The following is a 22,864-nucleotide window of genomic DNA, read 5'->3' as shown; positions in this document are numbered from 1 at the left end:
TAAATAATATATAGAGATAGAGACTCAAACATACAAGCTCACATGTAGTCATATTTAAATAGTATATTTACACCTTATTTATATTAGCCTACATATGATCAATATTCATTGAAACTAAGTGCTTAATAACAACTGTTAAACTAAACTTGCATGTGTGTAATGGATTAATAAAAATATAGATCATATACAAATTATATTATCATTAAAATCAGACAATTTCATCATTAAATATTTGTTTTTACTATATAATGACCTTTAATTTGGAGGAAGAGAAACTGGGGGAGTGACTTTATTGCGTTGGGTGTGTCAGTGTCACTTAGCTTACACCTGATTGGTCCAATTTCAGTTTGAGATCTCTAACCCTGAACATAACCTGCCCCGGAGCAGGTTAGCCGTGGAGCATAAGTTACCATGGCGATGAACACCGCTAAAAGCCAAGTCACTTTCATGGTACCTAAAACCCAGGATTGGTGCAAACTAATCTGAAACTTACCTGGCTAGCCAGCTAATCCAGCTTCATGGTACAGGCCCCAGGTTAGTTTCCCAGCATAAGTTGCCAGAGTAACTGAGTTTGAACTAATTTAAGTTTGTTTTATGAAAGTCTGACTAACTAAAATAAGCCTGGCTTGTTTTCTAATCTTGTTTTATGAAACAGCCCTCTAGGGAAAAAGGCATTTGTTCACAAACCTCTTGCATTTTGTTTAGTCACACCACAAGGTGTCACTGTGGCCTGAAAACTCGTTTGCTGATATCTGCGGTAAAACACGCCCTGCTCATTAACATACAGACAAAGAAATACATTTGAAAATAAATAAATGTCTAGATAAATAAATAAATGTGAAAAAAAATAAGATTATACATATACGTGAATAAAAACATTTATTTATTTGTTCACATTATATTTATGTATTTATTTATTTTTCATCTTAACCCAAAAATGAAAATTCTGTCATTAATTACATTAGTACATGTGAGCAACATAATACGTGCTGATGCAGAAGCCGGCCAATAATGAGCCGCCGTTCTGACGTAAACACAGAAGCAAAGGTATAAGACTCGGTACTTGCCTTTTAAGAGAAAATGAAGCCCATGATGCATTATATCAAAATATCAATATAATATGGGTAATATTGCAATTCACAGGGATCATGTTAGTAAAATACATTTTATAAATGATAATTAAAGACTTCAATAAAAGTATTGATTAATAAGCTGAGAGCTCATAACTGGTCAGTCTTAATGGTTTATACACTGTTGAATACTGAGTTCATCTTCCTAATAATTGCAAAGCTTGTGTTTCGTATCATTTAAACACATAATTTAGGACACATAGGCCCTGTTTCCACCTGGTATTTTAATCCGTCTCTTTGGCCCTGTTTCAACCTGGCATTAAGAAGCGTTTTGGTCGATCGGATCACAAGTGGACACGTCTAAAACATTTTGAGCTTGTCATTTTCGACCACTCCAGAGGTAGCTGAAAACGCATTTGACTGGATTGCTTTCATAGTGTAGACGCTCATGCAGTCGAATGTGTTCGAACATCCACTAAAGACCGTCTGCTCTCCACCTACTGACTTAATGCGTAACATTATGGGAAGCGCGCTATCCAGACGGGATTTAAACTTTGTCAGCTGAGAGCTCAAGTTTGGTTTGAAGATGAAAAATGTACCCAGCACAATGTTCTCCCTCCATTCCTGATTTTTTAACACACACTCACAGCGTTCGGCCGGTCTTACAACTCTCAGAGCAGAAACGAAAGCTGATGCTCTCTGTGTTTTTCTGTGTGTTCATATGTAAATTGCACAAGCTTATTTTGTCCATTAGATCGAAAGACCCTTACATTTACAGTACTCACCCATAAACCCTCCCCTCGAAGAAATCTGGACAGAAGTGGTTGAAAGTGGACAAAAGACATGGGGTCTAAATGGGAATGTGTCTCCCTTGTCTACTTCTGATCCGATTGAACAAAACCCAATACCAGGTGGAAACAGAGTCATAGATGATCATATTACTAATATTATCTATGCTTCCAGTAATGGATGATTTACTATTTCCATAATGGGTAAGTGCTCTATCATGTGACCTGCAAAGGATTTCATCAAGTTGCAGCATAAAAACACACAAGCCATTTGTGAATTTAAAAGACTTATAAAAGTAGAAATATGGTTTGCCAATTCACTTCAATGGGAATAATGTTGTGGTACATTTACATTGATGAATCCTCTCCAATCATGTTTTTATCCATCTGTAAGAAATCAACAAATCACAGAAGGTAAAGAATGAGAAATTATTAATATGTCATCTATCAGTGAATAAGAAACTGTTTGAAATGTTTATTTCCCATCCGGATGATGTTTTTCAGTGCAGGTGCATTAAAACAGATCTGAATGTGATGGAGAGTCAGAGGTTTCTACAAAGACACGCATCTTACCGTTTTTTAGGACTTCATACGGAACTGCGTGCATGTTCTCCTTGTCTACTTCGAGAAAAAAAAAAAAAAAAAAAAATCACACACACAATTAAATATAAATGTTGCACAATAAAGAGGTTTTCTCTCGTTATATTATCTGTAGGAGATGCTTACCATCGCTATTGTAGTAATAAATCCCACCACCAATGGCAGCACCCACCAGAATAACACCCAAAACTGCACCAACAAAAATTCCTGCTTTAGCACCTGTAGACAGACCTGGATGTGGAACAAAAGAGTCAGACTGATCTATAACAATCACTATCAAAGATATCAGAAGGCCTGAGTGAACACATGTGAATCTGATTCAGTTTAAAGTACACTGTTAAAAATGGTAGTGGGAAATTACAGTATATTGTATATGACTTTCACATTAGGACTTCTCTTGTATAACTGCACTCTTAAAAAAATACTGTAAATAAACAATATCATGTATTTCTACAGTGCATATGTACTATGAAGGTACCCAGCATGCAATGTGGCATGACATTGTTGGTTTTATCTGTGCTGCTGAACTTATTTTTGGTTCACTTTTAGCGGTTTTTGTTGTTTGTTTATTTCGTAATCTTCAGAATTGATCTGTTTATTGTTATTTGTTGAGTGTCACCATTGTTGTGTTTTGTATGTTGAGTATTGATTCATCATTAGGATGCTTATAATAAAAAAACATTGCAAAATGATGTCACATCTTTCAAAGATAAATCTCAGCAGCTGCTTTAATATTGTGAAATATCCATCTACAAACAACTATGCATTTGAAATAAGACATCGGTAAACCTTCATGCTGAAATAACGCAAAAAAGGCAAAGTTTGACTGATTTTATATTCTAGCTTGTCTTTGTTTTAACAAATGTTTTCATTGGTCACACTTCTGACTTTACTTCAAAACAATTACAGCTAAACAATATAATTTCTTACAGTGGCATGATTAAAGACAACTTTATCATGTGAATTCACAGTAAATTACTGTGATGTCAGCATCATGTTGCTGTTGATTAACAGTCATTTGTAAGAAAATGACCCAGCATGCATTAATTTCACTGTAAATTTCTGACTACACAGTAAATTATTGTTAAATAATACTCTTTAAAGGCACAATATGTAAGATTTTTGGATTAAAACATCCAAAAACCACTGGAACAGTGTTATATATCTAATGTTTAAATGTTTAAATCTAGAGAAATAAACAATTTTAACCAGGACACGGACCGTGTTTCTGTGACGTCATACCTGCATTATATCCCCTCGATTTCCAGTTTTATTTTGTAGAAACAATGGAAACATGTTTTATTAGACAGGTGAGCAATTGTTTGGAATTAGAAATCTAATTATTGTTATATAGCGCAACATGTTTAGTCTTATTGTTTAAATCTCGTTTTCTTGATGCATGTTTTCACCAAGTAGCTAACAAAGCATAATCAGATGCAGCTTTATTTTTAGTAACAGTAATACAGCATTTTCTCCAACATACAATGTTTTAAAATTAATTGCATGCCATTTATCAACACAAGCCATCAAGCATTTACTCTAAAAATCTTGGGTTATTTTTTTCTACCCAAGTGCTGGGTTGAGCCTTTTGAGTCATTTTTTTGGGGTTCTTTTTACAGTGTTTGGGTAGTTTTTGTGTTACTCAGATAAATAACTCAGGTTGAGTTATTTATCGCGGCCCATTTGCGCCCTCTTCAGGAGAGAGCAGAGCAGCTCCGTCAAACTGGTGCATGTCTTCGGTAAAATACAGGTTTGTGTATTGTATATCATTTAATTTTATGCAAAGCAACATACGGGGCGCAATGTGATTCACCTAAAGTCTAGTCAAGTCACCCTTATTTATATAGCGCTTTTTACAATGCAGATTGTGTCAAAGCAGCTTTACATTGATAATTGGTATATAATTTTCCTTTTAAAGAATAGTGTCAATGCAGGCAGATCAAAAGCACTGTTGAATAAATGTCAAGAATACTGTTGAATATCAAATGTAAAGTCAAATTAAATTAAATTAGGGCTGCACGATTAATCGTATTTTAATCACGATAACGATATCTGCTTCTCCCGATTGATTTTAAATAATCGTCACGATATTGGCCCACTCTATGAAAATGAACATAATTTGGAAATATTGGAGGTATTATTTGGAGTTTCGCTGTTTTATCTTTTGAAGTTCCTAAAGGTTTTACCAGTTTTCATAATGTTGATCAGCTAGAAATGATTGTTCTTTGTTTTACAAATTTGCCGGGCAATTTGAATCTGGTTTGTCTTATTGCAAACGAATTTTGTTGCTTTAAAATCTAATGGGAATACATATTACAAAGCGCTCACCAAAACCATGTTTTGTATTGATTTACCATCTAACGAAGTTATCATAGTTGGTTAAATTAAGTCGTTGTGCCACCTACAGGCCTTTTGGGTGAAGTGTAGGTTGGTAAAGAACTTGCAAAATAGCCATAATTACAGTACTCTTTTGATAGAATAAACATGATTAATAATCGTGATTATAATTTTGAGGAAACTGTGGCACTGGCTGTCGTGTCGATGAGGCCTTCACAATGGATGATCTAGTCGACTCGATCTCTGCTGATACTTCAGGGCTGCGTTGTGGTTGTGTCAAGGCGCCGGTCCTCGGTCTCATCTGGATACGGCCCGAATCCGGTTGACTACGGTAAACCTCGGGATAAACAGAAAAACTAATATTAGCGTAGATGCCATTCTTTTTCTGATGTAACGAGTACATCTGGTGTTATAGGAAGTGTTCCTGGTTCCGGCTGAACTAATTTATGCAGCCTAATAATCCTTTAATGGATTTGAAAATATAGATTTATAATGTGTTATGTGTATGCCAGGTTAAAGAGATGCGTTTTTAGTCTAGATTTAAACTGACAGAGTGTGTCTGCATCCCGAACAATGCTAGGAAGATTGTTCCAGAGTTTAGGTGCCAAATAGGAGAAGGATCTACCGCCTGCAGTTGATTTTGATATTCTAGGTATTATCAGCTGGCCTGAATTCTGAGATCGCAATAAACGTGAAGGACTATAATGCATTAAGAGCTCGCTTAGGTACTGGGGAGCTAAACCATTTAGTGCTTTGTAAGTAATTAACAAGATTTTAAAATGTATACGATGTTTAACAGGAAGCCAATGCAATGACGACAGAACTGGGCTAATATGGTCATACTTCCTAGTTCTAGTAAGAACTCTAGCTGCTGCATTTTGTACAAGCTGTAGTTTATTTATCAAGCGGGAGGAACAACCACCCAGTAGAGCGTTACAGTAATCTAACCTTGAGGTCATGAACGCATGAACTAACTGTTCTGCATTCTTCATTGAGAGCATATGCCGTAGTTTAGATATATTTTTTAGATGGAAGAATGCGGTTTTACAGATGCTAGTAACATGGCCTTCAAATGAAAGATTGGTATCAAAGAGCACACCCAGGTTCCTAGCTGACGACGAAGACTTAACAGAGCAGCCATCAAGTGTTAGACAGTATTCTAGGTTATTACGTGAAGAAGTTTTCGGTCCAAAAATTAGAATCTCTGTTTTTTCTGAATTTAGTAGTAGGAAATTACTTGTCATCCAGTTTTTTATATCAGCTATACATTCTGTTAATTTAGCGAATTAGTGATTTTCGTCAGGGCGCGAAGAAATATAGAGCTGAGTATCATCAGCGTAACAATGAAAACTAACGCCATGCTTCCTAATGATATCTCCCAAGGGTAGCATGTACAGAGTGAAAAGCAACGGTCCTAGTACTGAGCCTTGCGGTACTCCATATTTAACTTGTGATCGATATGACATCTCATCATTTACTACTACAAACTGATAACGGTCAGATAAGTATGATTTGAACCATGCCAATGCAATTCCACTAATGCCAACATAGTTTTCAAGTCTATTTAAGAGAATATTGTGATCAATAGTGTCAAATGCAGCACTAAGATCCAGTAACACTAATAGAGAGATACAACCACGATCTGATGATAAGAGCAAATCATTAGTAACTCTAATGAGAGCAGTCTCAGTACTATGGTACGGTCTAAATCCTGACTGGAAATCCTCACAGATATTATTTCTTTCTAAAAAGGAACATAGTTGCGATGAAACTGCCTTTTCTAGTATTTTTGACAGAAAAGTACGATTTGAGATCGACCTATAATTGACTAATTCTTTAGGATCTAGTTGTGGTTTTTTAATAATAGGTTTAATAATAGCCAGCTTAAAAGTTTTTGGTACGTATCCTAATGACAAAGATGAATTAACAATATTAAGAAGGGGATCTATGACTTCTGGAAGCATATCTTTCAATAGCTTAGTTGGTATAGGGTCTAACATACATGTTGTTGATTTTGATGATTTAACAAGTTTAGACAATTCTTCCTCTCCTAAAGCAGTAAATGAAATGAATTTTTCCTCAGGGACACTATAATGCAATGCCTGACACGATACTGTAGTAGACGGTTGCATGGTTATAATTTTCTCTCTAATATTATCAATCTTGCAAGTAAAGAAGTTCATAAAGTCATTACTGCTGTGCTCTTTGGAAACATCAGAAGTTGAAGCTTTTTTTCTTGTTAATTTAGCCACTGTATCAACCAGATACCTAGGGTTGTGTTTATTTTCTTCTAAGAGTTTTGAAAAATAGGCAGATCTAGCAGTTTTTAAGGCCTTTCTGTAATCAATCATTTTCTCTCTCCACAAAATGCGAAATACTTCTAGTTTTGTTTTCTTCCAGCTACGCTCCATTTTTCTGGCTGCAGTTTTTAGGGCCCAAGTGTGCTCATTGTACCATGGCATTAGATTAAATTCCTTAATCTTTTTTAAACACAAAGGAGCAACTGAATCTAATGTGCTGGAAAAGACAGAGGCAATAGTTTCTGTTGCAACATCGAGGTCTTCTAAGCTGTCTGGTATGCTAAGGCGATGAAACTGATCAGGAAGATTATTTATAAAGCGATCTTTAGTGGTAGAAGTGATGGTTCTACCATATTTATGGCGGGGAGGCAGTTTAGCCGCTTTCACCAAATGTAATATACACGAGACTAGATAATGATCTGAGATGTCGTCACTCTGCTGCAGAATTTCAACGGCGTCAATATCGATTCCATGTGACAATATTAGATCTAAAGTATGATTACAACAATGAGTGGGTCCCGACACGTGTTGTCTAACACCAATAGAGTTTAGAATGTCTGTAAATGCCAATCCTAATGAGTCTTTTTTATTATCTACATGGATATTAAAATCACCAACAACAAGGACTTTATCTGCAGCTAGTACTACCTCTGATAGAAAATCAGCAAATTCTTTAATAAAGTCTGTATGGTGTCCTGGTGGCCTGTATACAGTAGCCAGCACAAATGTCAGCTTACATAATGTTACGTAAAGCACCATCACTTCGAAGGAATTATATTTGAAAGACTTTTGACTAATACTGTAAATATTACTATAAATTACAGCAACACCTCCCCCTTTGCCTTTCTGTCAAGGATTGTGTCGATAATCATAACCTTGAGGACTGGACTCATTTAAAGTAGTGTAATCGTCCGGTTTTAGCCAGGTTTCTGTCAAACACAGCACATCTAGATTATTGTCTGTGATAATATCATTTACAATAAGTGCTTTTGAAGAAAGTGATCTAATATTTAACAATCCAAGCTTTATCATTTGTTTATCATTATTATCTCGATTTTTTATTTGTTGAACATCAATTAAATTTTTTTCCATTAAATGGGTTTGGAAGTTTTTTGTTTTTATTAATTCGGGGTACAGACACAGTCTCTATGTGATAATATCTAGGTGTAAGAGTTTCTATGTGTTGGGATTTATCGGACTTCTGTAACGTGAGGCAGCTAGCAGACGGTCGGTTTAGCCAGTCTGTCTGCTTCCTGACCTGGGCCGTAGTTTGTCATGTTTCAGCTCTAAGACTATGTGCCATATTACTAGAGAGAAGAGCAGCACCATCCCGGGAAGGATGAATACCATCTCTTTTCAACAGGTCAGGTCTGCCCCAAAAACTTTTCCAATTATCTATGAAACCTATATTATTCTGCGGACACCACTTAGACAGCCAGCCATTGAGTGATGATAATCTACTATCTATCTCATCACTCCGACGAACAGGAAGGGGACCAGAGCAAATTACTTCTCCTGACATTGTACTTGCGAGATAAACCTAAATGAGTGTAACGTTTGTCTTTTCGCACGATGGAAACACCTGATGCCTTGCATAACATTTTCTGATTTTATTCAAAAAGATACAGAATATAAATAATTAGGATGGTATAATATGTTCTCAGAATTGTACACTGATTATTTATGGACAGGTTATGGAGTCAGTTACAGCATTTTTCAGCTACGAGTGAAACGCAGGCGGCGGTCTGAAGTTATCAGTTCCCCCGCTGAACTTGAGTCATCTCCGCCACGAGATCCAGCGCCGTTACGGTGGAAACAGACAACAGAGACTGGTCCATTACACTTGAATTACTTCTAAATGTTAATTTATATTAATAATATTTGTTAAATGAGCTTAAATGTAGGCAGTATGTATTAAAAACTATATAAAATATGATCGAAAATATCATGCAAAATTATCATGCAAACCAGTGGTTTTGTGGAGCATTTAAAAAAATGTTTTAAATTAATAAATATTAATTCATGTATGAAATAAAAGAAGAACTAAGCTAGTATAATAGGAAAAATGAATCAACCCATTATGCTGGGTAAAATTAACCCAATATGTTTTCTGTCCTATATTTACACAGACCTTGGGTTGTTTTAACCCAGTGTTTTTTAGGGTGTTTATTAATATGATATTCTAATATTGATTTAGCTTACTGCAGTGTGCAACACTGTCTCACAGCAGCTGCTGAGTGAATGCTCAGAGTAACGTTATAACATCTTTTTCAACACACTCAAATGTATCTAATATGATAAAACAGCACTGCTTTTCCCCACATACGCTGGAAGTGGAAGCGGCAACTGTGGCATAATAATACTTCATCTGCTGTCAAGCTGTGTATCGCATTCGTCTCTCATTAGCAATCGCTCCTCTGCTTCATACTACAGTAACATTATTAATCTCATCCATGAACATGATTTCTGCCCGAGTCCAATCCTGATTCTTTTCCACCGGCTGTGAAGTGAAGACCACATCTCCCATGATTCCTCGCTCAATCTCAGCATCATCAAGCTATGCCTTTTGAATAAGCGAATTTACTGGCAATCTTTTTACAGTGTAGATCACATTTCATATAGTGATGTCAGAAGTACTGTTGCTTCAGTACCAAGTCGTCAAATAAAATAAAACAGATGTAACAATACCATCTTTCTTTATATTACACCGTGCGAGTGATTTTCCTTCCATATGACTAAATAAGACTCACCAGTGACAGTAACACTGTAGCTCCTAATGATGCTGAATCTGCTGCTGATGGTGATCTCTACTTTATATTCTCCAGAGTCTGTTTTTCTGGTGTCCATGATGGTCAGAGATCCAGTCTGATGATCCAGCTTCAGTCTGTCTCTGAATTTCTCATCACACTGAACATCTGTACAGATCTTACTCTGATCTCCAGTGATTTCAGCCATGAGAATGTCATTAAAATACCACTTCATCACATCAAATGGGTTTTTTCCTACAGAATTCCCTAAAGTGACAGATTCTCCCTTCTTCACGGAGAAAGTCACTTGATCTCCTTCAGCAGCAGAAACACCTGAAACACAAACCAACAATATGAGACAAATCTACAAAATTATTTTCTTGACTGTCAAGTCTGTAAAGTAATGTTTATCCACAACTATGTATTTATTTTATAACTAATTCTATACATTTTGGAATCTAGTGAACTAAAAGAAAATGATAAGGATGACATAATAAATCGACAGTGCTCAGCGTAGATGAGTACACCCCTTTGAAAAGTAACATTTTAAACAATATCTCAATGAACACAAAAGCAATTTCCAAAAAGTTGACAAGACTATGTTTTATATAACATCTGTTTAACTTATAACATAAAAGTAAGGTTAATAATATAACTTAGAGAACAAAATTTTCAGTTTTACTCAAATTAGGGTGATGCAAAAATGAGTACACCCCACTGAACGTCTCTGGAGCAAAGCTAAATTTTAGACTACAAATGTCTAATTTAACAGGAATTCAACCACAGGTGAGTCTAATTATTCATTACACAGGTGTCCAGCAGACAGTTGACTATAAAAGGGTGTTAAAACCCCTTCCCAATTCATCCTGTCAGCAATGGCACCACATGGAAGAGAAATGTCACAAGACCTGAGAGAGAAAATAATTTGTTTACAGCAGAAAGGTGAAGATCAGCAAAGCTTTACTTATCAGTCAGAGTACTGTATCAAAAGTGGTACAACATTTTTAAAAAGATGGAACTGCAACCATCTCACAGAGATGTCCAGGTCGTCAAGGGAAGTTAAGACCTCAACAGGAGCATCTTCTGATGAAAAGGGTTGAAGAGAATCGGCATGCAAGTTCACTGCAGTTATCTAAAGAAGTAGAAAGCCAAACTGGGCTGTGACACAATACGGCGTACACTGCAGAGGAATGGCATCATGGGTACCGTCCACGAAAGAAGCCTCTCCTAAAGCCCAGGCACAGAGAAGCCTGCCTAGAGTTTGCCAGGGCCCATGCTGACAAAGATGAAGACTACTGGGACTCTATACTCTGGAGTGATGAGATCAAGATAAATGTTTTTGGAACTGATGGCTTCAAAACTGTATGGCGTCGCAAAGGTGAGGAATACAAAGAAAAATGCATGGTGCCTACAGTGAAACATGGTGGTGTCAGTGTCCTTATGTGGGGCTGCATGAGTGCTGCTGGTGTCGGGAGCTGCATTTCATTGATGGCATCATGAATTCACAGATGTACTGCTCTATACTGAAAGAGAAGATGCTACCATCACTCTGTGCACTTTTCCAACATGACAATGATCCTAAACACACATCTAAGGCTACTGTTGGATTTCTGAAGAAGAACAGGGTGGAAGTGATTCAGTGGCTCCTGATCTGAACCCAATCGAACAGCAATGGGGAATTCTGAAGAGACAAGTTGAGCATTACTCTCCATCCAGCATCCAGTCTCTAAAAGAGCTCATTCTTGAAGAATGGAAAAAGATAGATGTTGCAAAATGTCGCCAACTTGTTCATTCCATGCCTAGAAGACTTGGTGCTGTCATTAAAAATCATACAAAGTACTAGATGTAGTAGTTTTTGTTGTGGGGTGTACTCATTTTTGCATCACTTTAATTTGAGTAAAACTGAAAAATGTGTAATCTAAGTTATGTTATTAACCTTACTTTCATGTTATAAGTAAAACAGATGTTATTAAACTTACTCTTGTCAACATTTTGGAAATTGTTTTTGTGTTCAATGTTTAAAATGTTACTTTTCAACAGGGGGTGTACTCATTTACGCTGAGCACTGTATAATAAATACATTGATGTGATTGAAACACATATAACCTGCTTTTAATCATTCATTAATGACTCACCACTAACAGAAACACTGAAGATGTTTCCACTGCTTCTGTTGAACTTCAGCTGATAAACTCCAGAGTCTGTGTTTCTGATGTTTGTGATGGTGAGATCTCCTGTGCGACTGTCCACTTTCAGTTTGTCTCTGAATATATCTATACACCGTATATCTGTACAGATATTTGTATGATTTTCATCAATGTGAGTGATGCGACTGTTATTAAAATACCATTTAATTCTGTCTTGTTTGTTTCTTGTAATATTAGTGTATAAAGTGACTGAATCTCCCTCCATCACAGACACCGACACTTCATCTGTGCCATCAGACTTGCCTGGAGAAGAAATTAACAGTTAATTTTAAATCTATTTTTAGATCGAAGGACAATGTAAAAAAAGAGGAAAGAACTGTGAATTTTTTTTTTTTTCTCTACAGATCATAAAGGTTGTGACTAGAGAAATGTCTGCATTCATAATGTAACACATGGAAACAAACAGCAGAAATAAAACATTGATTTACACTTTCCCTCATCAGATACAGTATATGCATTATACAAGTGATTATTGCATATTTTTAAAGAGCCCTGATGAATACTATCCCTACAAAGCCATGGAAAAATACTACAATACATACTACAATTTTCCACCAAATTATGACTTGATACTGTTTCGTGTTTGTATTCAAAATACTGCTTTTATTTATCAATGCTTTCAGTTTTGCATGCATTTGTAGGACCCGCCTGGGTCAGTACTATATAGGTTGAACATACGTCCTGTTTATTCTCTGAAATGCTTAAGTTTTGTTTTTCTATTGATGTTCTCTCTACAGGTACTCTCAGTACTCTGAGGGTCTGTTCCAGGGTCAGTTTACTTCAGAGGTATCAGCACATGTGTGCCCTATTGATGAGGCTCCTTCGCAGTGTTGCCAAGTCCACTGTTTTCCCACATAATCGGGCTACTTTTAATTTGTTTCCTAGGGTTTTTTTTTTCTTCTGCAGGTTGATTTCCACCTCCGTACATCCTTTTTTGCGCTCCAAACCCCCAAAACACCGCCCAGGGGTGTATTTTCCTTACAACCTCGTAACTCGCTGCTTTACTACTATAGTACGATGCATCTTGAACAAATCAACTAGCTAGTCACAACTGTTTCCCGAAACCGTATTGGTGAATGACGTCACGCAGGTGGTGGAATACCTAATAACTTTTTAAATGAATCAGTTTGAGATCGAGCTAATGCTAGAAACTATGCTTTTAAGAAAGTATGCTTTTAACCACAGTTGGAGAGCTGTCGTTCCATCCACACAAGTTTGCGATGCAGTTTGCGAATGTTCATTTGAACTATGGTTTCGCGAAACACCAAATCGTTAAACTATGTTAGCAACGACTGAATTTGCGATGTTAGATAACGATGCTTTTGGGAAATGCACCCCAGATGTACAAATTCAGTGGATAATTTGGTCACCTGACTGAGAAAATTGCATTTGGCTATTTTTGGGCTAATTTTGTTGCACAGACCTGGCAACCCTGCTTCAGTGGGTGTGACATACATTTCCAACATATAATGGAATATATATTATATATATATATATATATATATATATATATATATATATATATATATATATATATATATATATACACACATACTTTAACCATTCTTAAAGGTGCTCAATGTAAGTTTTTGACTGTACTAAAGTATAAAAACTTATAACAGATATTGAAGATATTTATTAAACATGCTAAGTTCACATACTCGTTTCTCTGAAAACTCATTGCTACAGCCAGTTATTTTACTTAAATTTGCGTTCCTTGTCGGAATTACTGTTTTTGTTTTGGTCTGTGCAAGACCGCACGTTGCCAATTTACCCAATGGTATTTCGCCAGTCTTCAAACTGGCAACCCGCGTGGGAGTCTGAGGTGGGGGGGCAAACAATATTTTGAATTTGGACTGCAGTATCCATTTCAACCACTAGCTGTCATTCTTACAGGCATGATGTAAACTTTGGATGTTTTTTTTTTTTTTGCCACTCAGAGAGATTTGTTATGCAGTTAATTTGAAAGAGGGAAACAATTCTAATTTCAGTATTATTTCTTCTTCCGACATTCTTCTTTAAACACAATAAGTATCAGCTGTTTTCTCATTTTGTTGTGTTTATTTTGTTGTTAACAGGACGCGCGCAGCACATAACTGACATATCTAAGCAAACACCTATTCATTTTTTTTAACCCCTAAGCGAAGAACGAAAAGAACTTCGCCGTGAATATAACAAATCCTTAACACGTTAGGCTACTCTACTTTTCAGTCATTACCTTCAACAATAGGAAAATAAGCCAAAACAGACATTTTAGGAAATTTAGAAATCCAGGTCAGGACGGAAAAAGAGGACGTTGTTCACCCTAGTTAGTTTAGAGACATTGGACATTAAACTTTAAGATCCATTTGTAACAATTGTTGTCTTCAGCGTAGCCTGTACGCATGATCCCACATAACCCGCATTTCGCTGGATCGAATCCCGCTATCGGAAGGGTTACATATTCAGCACGATGTGAGCCAGTTCTCCAGATAAATGTGCCTAAACTATTTAGTCATTGTTTTGTTTGTTTGTTTTTTATCGTTGACAGGAGGATGAAATGTAACAACAAGTAGGTTAAGTGTCTTACCGTAAACGATGAGTGCAAACACTGCGAACACACAAACAATAACCTTATTTTTCAGCATGTCTGCAACAATAGCCTCCGTGGAGCCGTTTCACATTTTCTTGCTTCTCAGAAACGGAAGGAGTCATTCTTGGAAAACTTTCTTTATAACTTCAAAATACAAACTACTCAACAGTAAAAAGTTGAGAAAAATGTAATTAAACTTTCAAAGAAATATACAAAGGAAAAATATTATGAACAGTTTCCTTAAACATTATAAATTAAAGATTTTAACTTTATTATTATTTTACTTTTTGCTTTAATTATTTTTACATAGCCTAGTTTTACCATCTCAAAATAACGTAATTCTGTCAGAAATCATTCAAAATTAGGTTTAGGCTACTTTCCGACCATTTCCGACCAAAGAATCTCCCAAAAAACAAAGTTACCATAAAAATAAGACTGTCATTTTATGTAAAGTGTAGAATAAAATATTAAACATTTTATATTAAACCCTTTCTTTAAGGGTGAGATTAGAATCCGTTTTTAAATTAAGATGCATCATTCCAGAATTTCTAACAATTTTCAAGAATAACCTGGTTAATTTTTAATGAAGACACATTAATTGATTTCAATTTTAAATATTTTGATAATATAATCTTTAACAGGATGTCATTTTTGAAACCTCCTTTTATCTTTATCTATTTTATAATGTGAGATGGGAAACTGTGTGTGTGTGTGGGAGGGTCTTCAAACTGTTGTGGGAGGAGTGACACGCACCCGATTTATAGTTCCGCTGAAATCAGTTTGTTTTAGCAGATGGTCTCACTGAACCGCTGAAGAAAATGTTTCACATGTTCGTTCTGTTCTGTTTGTGCTGGTGCCGTCTGACTGGTAAGTTATTAATTTATTTTTATGGCTTAATGTCATAACAGGCTGTGATGAGTTTTATTTGCAGTTCTTCACTAATGAATGAAGTCAAATTCATCTGAAGCAATCTGTAATATATATTTTAAGAATTTCCAACATTAAGAAAGAATTGGACAACTAAAGTAACGGAAATTTTTTTGTCTGGATGTTCTTCACATTTATACATTATAAATTACAACTGACTTAAGGCTTTGAAAACCTTAATCTGTGTAAAATCTTGTTCTCCAGGTGTGTTTGGTGATTCAGTGTCAGTGTTGGAGGGAGATTCTGTCACTCTAAACACTGATCATACTGAAATACATAAAGACGACGAGATACTGTGGACATTTGGAGCTGAAAACTCTCTGATAGCTGAAATCATTGGTGGAATCTTCTCCACATCTGATGTTCGTGATGGGAGATTCAGAGACAGACTGAAGCTGGACCATCAAACTGGATCTCTGACCATCACAAACACCAGAACTGAACATGCTGGAGTTTATCAACTAGAGATAAGGGGAGCGAAACTGTCAGCAAACACATTCAATGTTTCTGTCTATGGTGAGTATTGAGGTTATGTATGGAATAATTGATGATGGTCCGTTGAAAATATACACTTATATTACGGTTACCACCAGTATTGGGGTAACACATAACGCAAGTTACACAATCAGATTACTTTTTTCAAGTAACTAGTAAAGTAACCCATTACTTTTAAATTTACAACAAAACATCTGAGTTAATAAGTAATGCAAGTTACTTTGTTTTCTATTTATTGACGCTAGTAACAGATAGCATACTATTAGTTATCAATGCAGTTATCAAGCATATGTCTGTGCATCTCTCAACAGTGTTCGGCAGTGTCTCTACTAATAGCGAAACTGTTAAGTGTCATACATGGGGCAACTTAGATGTTGTCGAGCAGTGTTGCTTGGGCACTTTCTCATTTAGAATGGGCAACAAATATATTTGGATACTTTATATCAGTCATGGGCAATTTTTGAGATCCTCTAATCAGAATGCTAGCAGTTGATCATGAGACCAGCTTGGAGATTTCAAAAATCAAACAAGATGGCGGCCTCTCAGCGGCATGGGAGCGAAGGAGCGTGAACTTAAATATTTTTACGTTGGTAAGTTGTCCTGTTAACCCAAAACAGGGAATTTACCTCATTTAATGCTTATTGGCCCGATACCAAGCTTGTGTACTCGTACTCGTAAAAATACCCCCGATACCAAAGACCGATACCTCCCCTTACGAAAAACTAGTATACTTCAAGTTCATTTGATCAAGTATACTAAAGTAATGTTCAAGTATATTTTTTAAGTATACTTTATGTAGTAAGTATAATATCAATGTACTAGTAGTAAACTTGTAAGTGTACTATTTTAATACCGCTTGGGACTAAATTGGCCCAATTGAAGTATACGTTTAAGTGTACTATAAGTGTAACAGTAGTAAACTTTAACTAGTTCACAGCTACGTTTCTCATTTGTACTGCATCTGTACTAAAAGTGAACTTATACTAGTATACTAGTAGTTTACTATTTTAATACTAGTAGTAGCTACATTTTTAGTATACGAAAGTACACTTTGAAATATACTCTCAGTAAACTGTTTAGTGCAAGTATACTTTTAAGTTTTCTTTAAGTGAACATGACATCACACTTATAGTTCACTTTTTATATATTATTTTTGCACTTTAAGCATACTTCTATGTTCCTATAGGTATTATTTTTTATACTTGAAATACCTTGAACTGTAACTCTTTCCATTTTAAAAACATTTTATTGTAGCTTCATGAATCCTTTTTATCAACACTTAAATATAAGTAAGTTTAATTTTTTTTAATTATTATTTTTTTTATTTAAAGTAGATCGAGTCCATAAACAAGTCCACATATAGGCCAAATATACTTAGACTTTTGTCAAGTATACTTTAGTGCAATTTTGAGTATATATCTCAGAAGTACATAAAGTATATTTCTGAGAAGTATATAAAGAGTAGACTGAAAGTATACTTTCTTATTTTTAGTTTAAAAGAAGTAGGCTATACTAATTGCACACTTGAATAAACTTCTTTTTTGTAAGGGTCATGTGACATAACTGACAGAATTGACTTCGGTAAAGTTGGTTCAATTCAGACTTTACAATAAATGTGCATTAAATTAATATTTGCGAATTTTAAGCAGCGACATGATACTGACAACCAACGATTGTCAACTTACAACATTTTTCACAGTCGATCAAAATAGGCAAGTATTGTTTTAATGGCATATTTACTTGTGAATGTCCACTGAATGTCCAATGTAGTGTGATTAACAAGGCTATTGAATACGGATGTGCGAATGTGCGAATATAAAACCAACTTTACCCAACTACAGAATTGTCCGTGCATAGAGACATCGGCGGCAGCAGCATAAACAATGTCAGCCTCAGAGGTGTGGAAATACTTCAAAATTAATGATGACAACACACACATTGCGAACTGCATGCTTTCAATCACAATTTGTTATCGATTAGTGAAGGCGGGATAGGCGGAATCGTGCTGAATGACAAACCAGAAGAGCTCTCTCTTTCGCGCGCTCTCTCTTTCTTGCGCGCAATAATTTCTCCTCGCACCTGAATGGTCAAATGCACACATAGTTGTCAAAATGTCCATCGTATGGAGTATCTCACGTAAATACAGTCGGTTATGGCTTACGTTGACGTAAACATTTGGGTAAAAACAGGAAATGTGTAAGTATGGATTCGGTCTTAAAGGGACCGTAGCCTATATTTGTCATTAATGTAAATAAAACAACAAAATATGCTAAATAAATGTATACATGGTAAACAAACCTACTGTATCTGAAAAACAAGTTTATTTAATTTTTATCTCTATAGTATTTGTTGATTTGTTTGTAATTTGTTTGTAAATTTCTTTTTATATAACAACAATTATATATATTGGTAATTATGCCCTTTGAAGGATATTGGACACTGAATTTTTTGTTCTTTAAGTTTGTGACAAGCACATAAAAATTACTTTTTTCATTCGAGTAATAATGAAGAAGCTGTCTTACATTCATTAGTTTCACTGTGTTGTGCTTGGAAAACTGAAACATCAAAAAAAAAAAAAAAGAGAAATTAATAAATGTATAGGCATCGGTATCAGTATCGACGAGTACTACAAAAAAGTATCGGTACTCGTACTCGGTCCTTAAACAATGGTATCAGTGCATCCCTACTTAAATTACCAACAGATGTCCAATTTAATGTATGTAGGCTGTAATTTAGCCATCGAATGTTTTCAGTTAAATACTAAAAACACACATTCTGTTAGGCTGTAGGGAGTATGGTATGTGAAGCTTTTGACGCGATCAACCCCGGTTCGAATCTGCCTTTTGTTCAAACTTGCTCTTCTCCCTTGTTCCATAACAAATCAGATAGGAAAGGCATTTATAGTTAAAATGAAGAAAATATTTGAAAAGTTGAAATAAATTGTCTAACAAGTGTTTAATAATAAAGTATTTATTGGGTTGGCAATTAATTTGCTCCACTCTGAGTAGTTGCTGCCAACTGTCCATTGCCATAATTAATTGCCCTGTGTCTCACAAGGTTACAACATTGCTCAAAATGTTGCCCCATGTATCATCATCACCTTAAGTTTATCTGCCTCAAGAACAGCGCCATTATAACCTCGCTAGTGAGAAATGTCATGTTGCTTTTAATTTGCTAAACTATTTTACTGATAAAATCGTCAGAGCAGCGCTGACAATACAAGTGTTTGTATGGTATGTGCGTGTGTGTGTGTGTGTTTGAATGGGGGGGGGGTTGTCATTTTTATCCTTTTGTTTATATATTTATTTACTTGGTCATTGTCCTTGTGAAGTCAAGACCTGCCTGGGACTACTTTAGCTTTGTGTTTCCCTGTAATTACACACCTTAGAAAGTTCAGCAGCCAATCAGATTCAAGCATTCAACAGCACCTTATAGTTATAACTATCTAAATAACAGGCATTGTTATCCATATTTCTGTTTATTCTGTCATGTTTTCCAGCTCGCCTGCCTATTCCTGTCATCAGCAAAGACTGTTCATCATCATCATCAAATTGTTCATTGTTGTGTTCAGCTGTGAATGTGAGTCATGTGACTCTCTCCTGGTACAAAGGAAACAGTTTATTGTCCAGCATCAGTGTGTCTGATCTCAGCATCAGTCTCTCTCTACCTCTGGAGGTGGAATATCAGGATAAAAACACCTACAGCTGTGTGCTGAACAATCCCATCAGCAACCAGACGAGACATCTGGACATCACTCACCTCTGTCACACATGTGCAGGTACGGCAGTGCTGATATTAGTTGATGTCAGCGCTAATATTAGTGTTTATTGACTGATCTGATGTCAGTTTGATGTTTTTTATTCCTCAGACTCTGTCCACTGTTGTGGTCCTACTGAAGCTGTGATCCGATTGGTCCTCTCTGCTCTGGTGGGTGTGGCTACTGTCGCTGTTCTACTTTATGACATCAGATCTACATCATGTTTAAAGAAGAAAACAGAACAGATATCATAAATATTGTCATAACTTGGAGTTTTAAAATGTAAATATGAATATAAGCAAGGATTTAAATTCAAATATAGCGCCACACTGTGGCCAAACTAAAACAGTAACTATGTAGCCTGGTTCTTTCTAAAACTAACTTTAAAAACAATCAACTTTCTATTATTATGTTGTATATTTTTTGTTTTCAATTAGAATGTTTTAAAGCTACAGAATGAATGAAAATACATGAAAAGGTTACCAGCAGGTTGAACAGACAGCATGACTCTGCTGGATAATTCATATTCCTACATAAAGACACAAACTGAAAATGAAGTAATACAGTATTTATAGTCTCCTCCCAACAACAGAATGGAAATCCATTGTGTATTTCTAATACAAATGATTTAAGAAGTTTTCTGAATGTTGTGGTCATTAGGTCTTTAATTTTTATAGAATTTATATTTGTTTTCATTAGTGTATTTGTGTTAAAGGGGTGGTTCAATGCGATTTCACTTTTTTAACTTTAGTTAGTGTGTAATGTTGCTGCTCGAGCATAAACAGTATCTGCAAAGTTACAGTGCTTAAAGTTCAATGCAAATGGAGATATTGTCTTTTAAAGTTATGGCAGTTTATTGCCTACAAAAACGACCGATTTGGACTACAACGAGCTTCTTCCCGGGTTGGTGACATCATAAACCCTGCAAAACACGCCCCCGGGAACACGCAACAAAGTGGGCGAGGCCATAGGGCGCAGCATAATGGAAGAGGAAGAGTTGTGTACACCGGACGCAAGCGGTGCGACGCGATGTATCAAAAGATAATGAACCCATTATAATCTGTGATATTTTCTACACTGGATGCGGCGCTAAAGACAGCTTCAATGCTGGATTTACACAAAGGCTTTTACTGAAAGAAGCAGTTCCCACTTTAAAAGCAGAAGCTGCTGTTTATTGGCTTCAAACTGTAAGTACGTTTTATTGTTTGTACATGTCTTTTAAACGTATAACGTTAGTTCTGTTGCTATTTTTGGTTGCATCAAGGACGTAAACAAAGACCAACGCGTTTTTGCTTCGCTAGCCAGTTAGCTAAATTCTACAAACGCCAACAAACGTCTCTGTTCATAGACAAACAGTTGTTCATGCTATAAATTAAACGCTACCTTTACAAAAATGCTGCTACTTAGTCATGTATTCGGCTACAGTAAAGCTTTAATCAGGATAAAACTGTATATTGAAAGCTAACAAACAGCAGTGACAGCATATCTAAACACTTTGACACAAATACTAAATGAAATACCATGCATAAACGTCCTTTAAAATCCGTGATTGCAGCTTGACCCTCTTCATCTGGGTCTGATTCTGGCTCAATTTGATACAGCAATGTTGTTACCGGTGCTGGTGTTGTAATGATGAGACGTCTGCGGATCTCCACAATATTAGATACTTTAATGAACAAAGGAGGATAACACCAAACACATATAACATAACATTAAGATCAGACAAGGAGTGAAGGGAGTGAGTCCATTATAAAGGGTGTGCTGACGATCAGGAACAGGTGCAGGCAATCCGTGATGAGAAGGAGAAGACGAGGGAAGTGAGTGCAGGTGTGGAGAACAGGAGGATAATGGGAAATGGAGTCCTGGAGACGAGGGAACTGTGACAAATATAGACGCCATTATTTACATTTCCACCGAAGCCCACGTAACCGGTAACAAATGGTAAGGGGCGTGGCGTTTCCGGATGCTTCAGCGAATCACGATGGCTCTGGATACACTGGGCCAGCTAACCAATCAGAGCACATTGCGTATTTCGGAGGGAGTGGCTTCATAGAAGCAGGAAGTCAAACGAGGCGTTCAAATGACAGTGGAAACAGAGGTGTAGGATAAAGGTAAAATATATGAAAAATACGGCTTTTTTAAAAAACGAAGCATTAAGACATGTTAAACTGCGCCCCAAAAACACAATCAAGCCTAGAAAAAAAACACTGAACCACCCCCTTTAAATTGTACTCTGTTCTCTCTCTCTCTCTCTCTTTCTCTCTTTACCAGTTTAATGGTTTTATTCTGATCAAATTTACACTGAACAAAATTATAAATGCAACACTTTTGTTTTTGCCCCCATTTTGATGAGCTGAACTCAAAGATCTAAGACTTTTTCTATGTACACAAAAAAGGCCTATTTCTCTCAAATATTGTTCACAAATCTGTCTAAATCTGTGTTAGTGAGCACTTCTCCTTTGCAGACGTAATCCATCCACCTCACAGGTGTGGCATATCAAGATGCTGATTGGACAGCATGATTACTGCACAGGTGTGTGCCACAATAAAAGGCCACTCTTAAATTTGTAATTTTACTGTATTGGGGGGTCCAGGGGTGTCTGAAAACCAGTCAGTATCTGGTGTGACCACCATTTGCCTCACGCAGTGCAACACATCTCCTTCGCATAGAGTTGATCAGGTTGTTGATTGTGGCCTGTGGGATGTTGGTCCACTCCTCTTCAATGGCTGTGTGAAGTTGCTGGATATCGGCAGGAACTGGAACACGCTGTCGTATACGCTGATCCAGAGCATCCCAAACATGCTCAATGGGCGACATGTCCAGTGAGTATGCTGGCCATGCAAGAACTGGGATGTTTTCAACTTCCAGGAATTGTGTACAGATCCTTGCAACATGAGGTGATGGTCGTGGATGAATGGCACAACAATGTTCCTCAGGATCTCATCACGGTATCTCAGTGCATTCAAAACGCCATCACTAAAATGCACCTGTGTTAGTTGTCCATAACATACACCTGCCCATACCATAACCCCACCGCCACCATGGGCCACTCGATCCACGACA

General features: G+C 36.4%; 2 protein-coding genes across 3 annotated transcripts; one reads left to right on the top strand and one right to left on the bottom strand.

Annotated features, from left to right (window-relative positions):
* Positions 1–850: 850 nt before the first annotated feature.
* Positions 851–14,750, bottom strand: LOC137027980 (carcinoembryonic antigen-related cell adhesion molecule 1-like). 2 transcript variants are annotated; one of them, XM_067396645.1, is made up of 6 exons: positions 14,619–14,750; positions 11,978–12,292; positions 9,846–10,175; positions 2,585–2,689; positions 2,432–2,479; positions 851–2,245 (listed from the first exon to the last, which is right to left on the bottom strand). In XM_067396645.1, the coding sequence occupies exons 1-6, from the start codon at positions 14,674–14,676 to the stop codon at positions 2,238–2,240; spliced, it is 864 nt and encodes a 287-aa protein (XP_067252746.1). In that variant the 5' UTR covers positions 14,677–14,750; the 3' UTR covers positions 851–2,237. The 2 variants fall into 2 exon arrangements, with proteins under 2 accessions (XP_067252746.1, XP_067252747.1); XM_067396646.1 differs by having other exon boundaries at positions 2,432–2,476.
* A 635-nt stretch (positions 14,751–15,385) lies between these two features.
* LOC137027987 (CD48 antigen-like) lies at positions 15,386–22,348 on the top strand. The gene is made up of 4 exons (XM_067396659.1): positions 15,386–15,488; positions 15,753–16,064; positions 19,543–19,821; positions 19,912–22,348. The coding sequence occupies exons 1-4, from the start codon at positions 15,440–15,442 to the stop codon at positions 20,052–20,054; spliced, it is 783 nt and encodes a 260-aa protein (XP_067252760.1). The 5' UTR covers positions 15,386–15,439; the 3' UTR covers positions 20,055–22,348.
* The last annotated feature ends 516 nt before the right edge of the window (positions 22,349–22,864 follow it).

The sequence above is a fragment of the Chanodichthys erythropterus genome, chromosome 10, assembly GCF_024489055.1.
Source record: "Chanodichthys erythropterus isolate Z2021 chromosome 10, ASM2448905v1, whole genome shotgun sequence".
In the NCBI taxonomy this organism is placed as follows: Eukaryota; Metazoa; Chordata; class Actinopteri; order Cypriniformes; family Xenocyprididae; genus Chanodichthys; species Chanodichthys erythropterus.
Note: the sequence above shows the minus strand (reverse complement) of the source record. Positions and strands in the feature narration are given on the sequence as shown.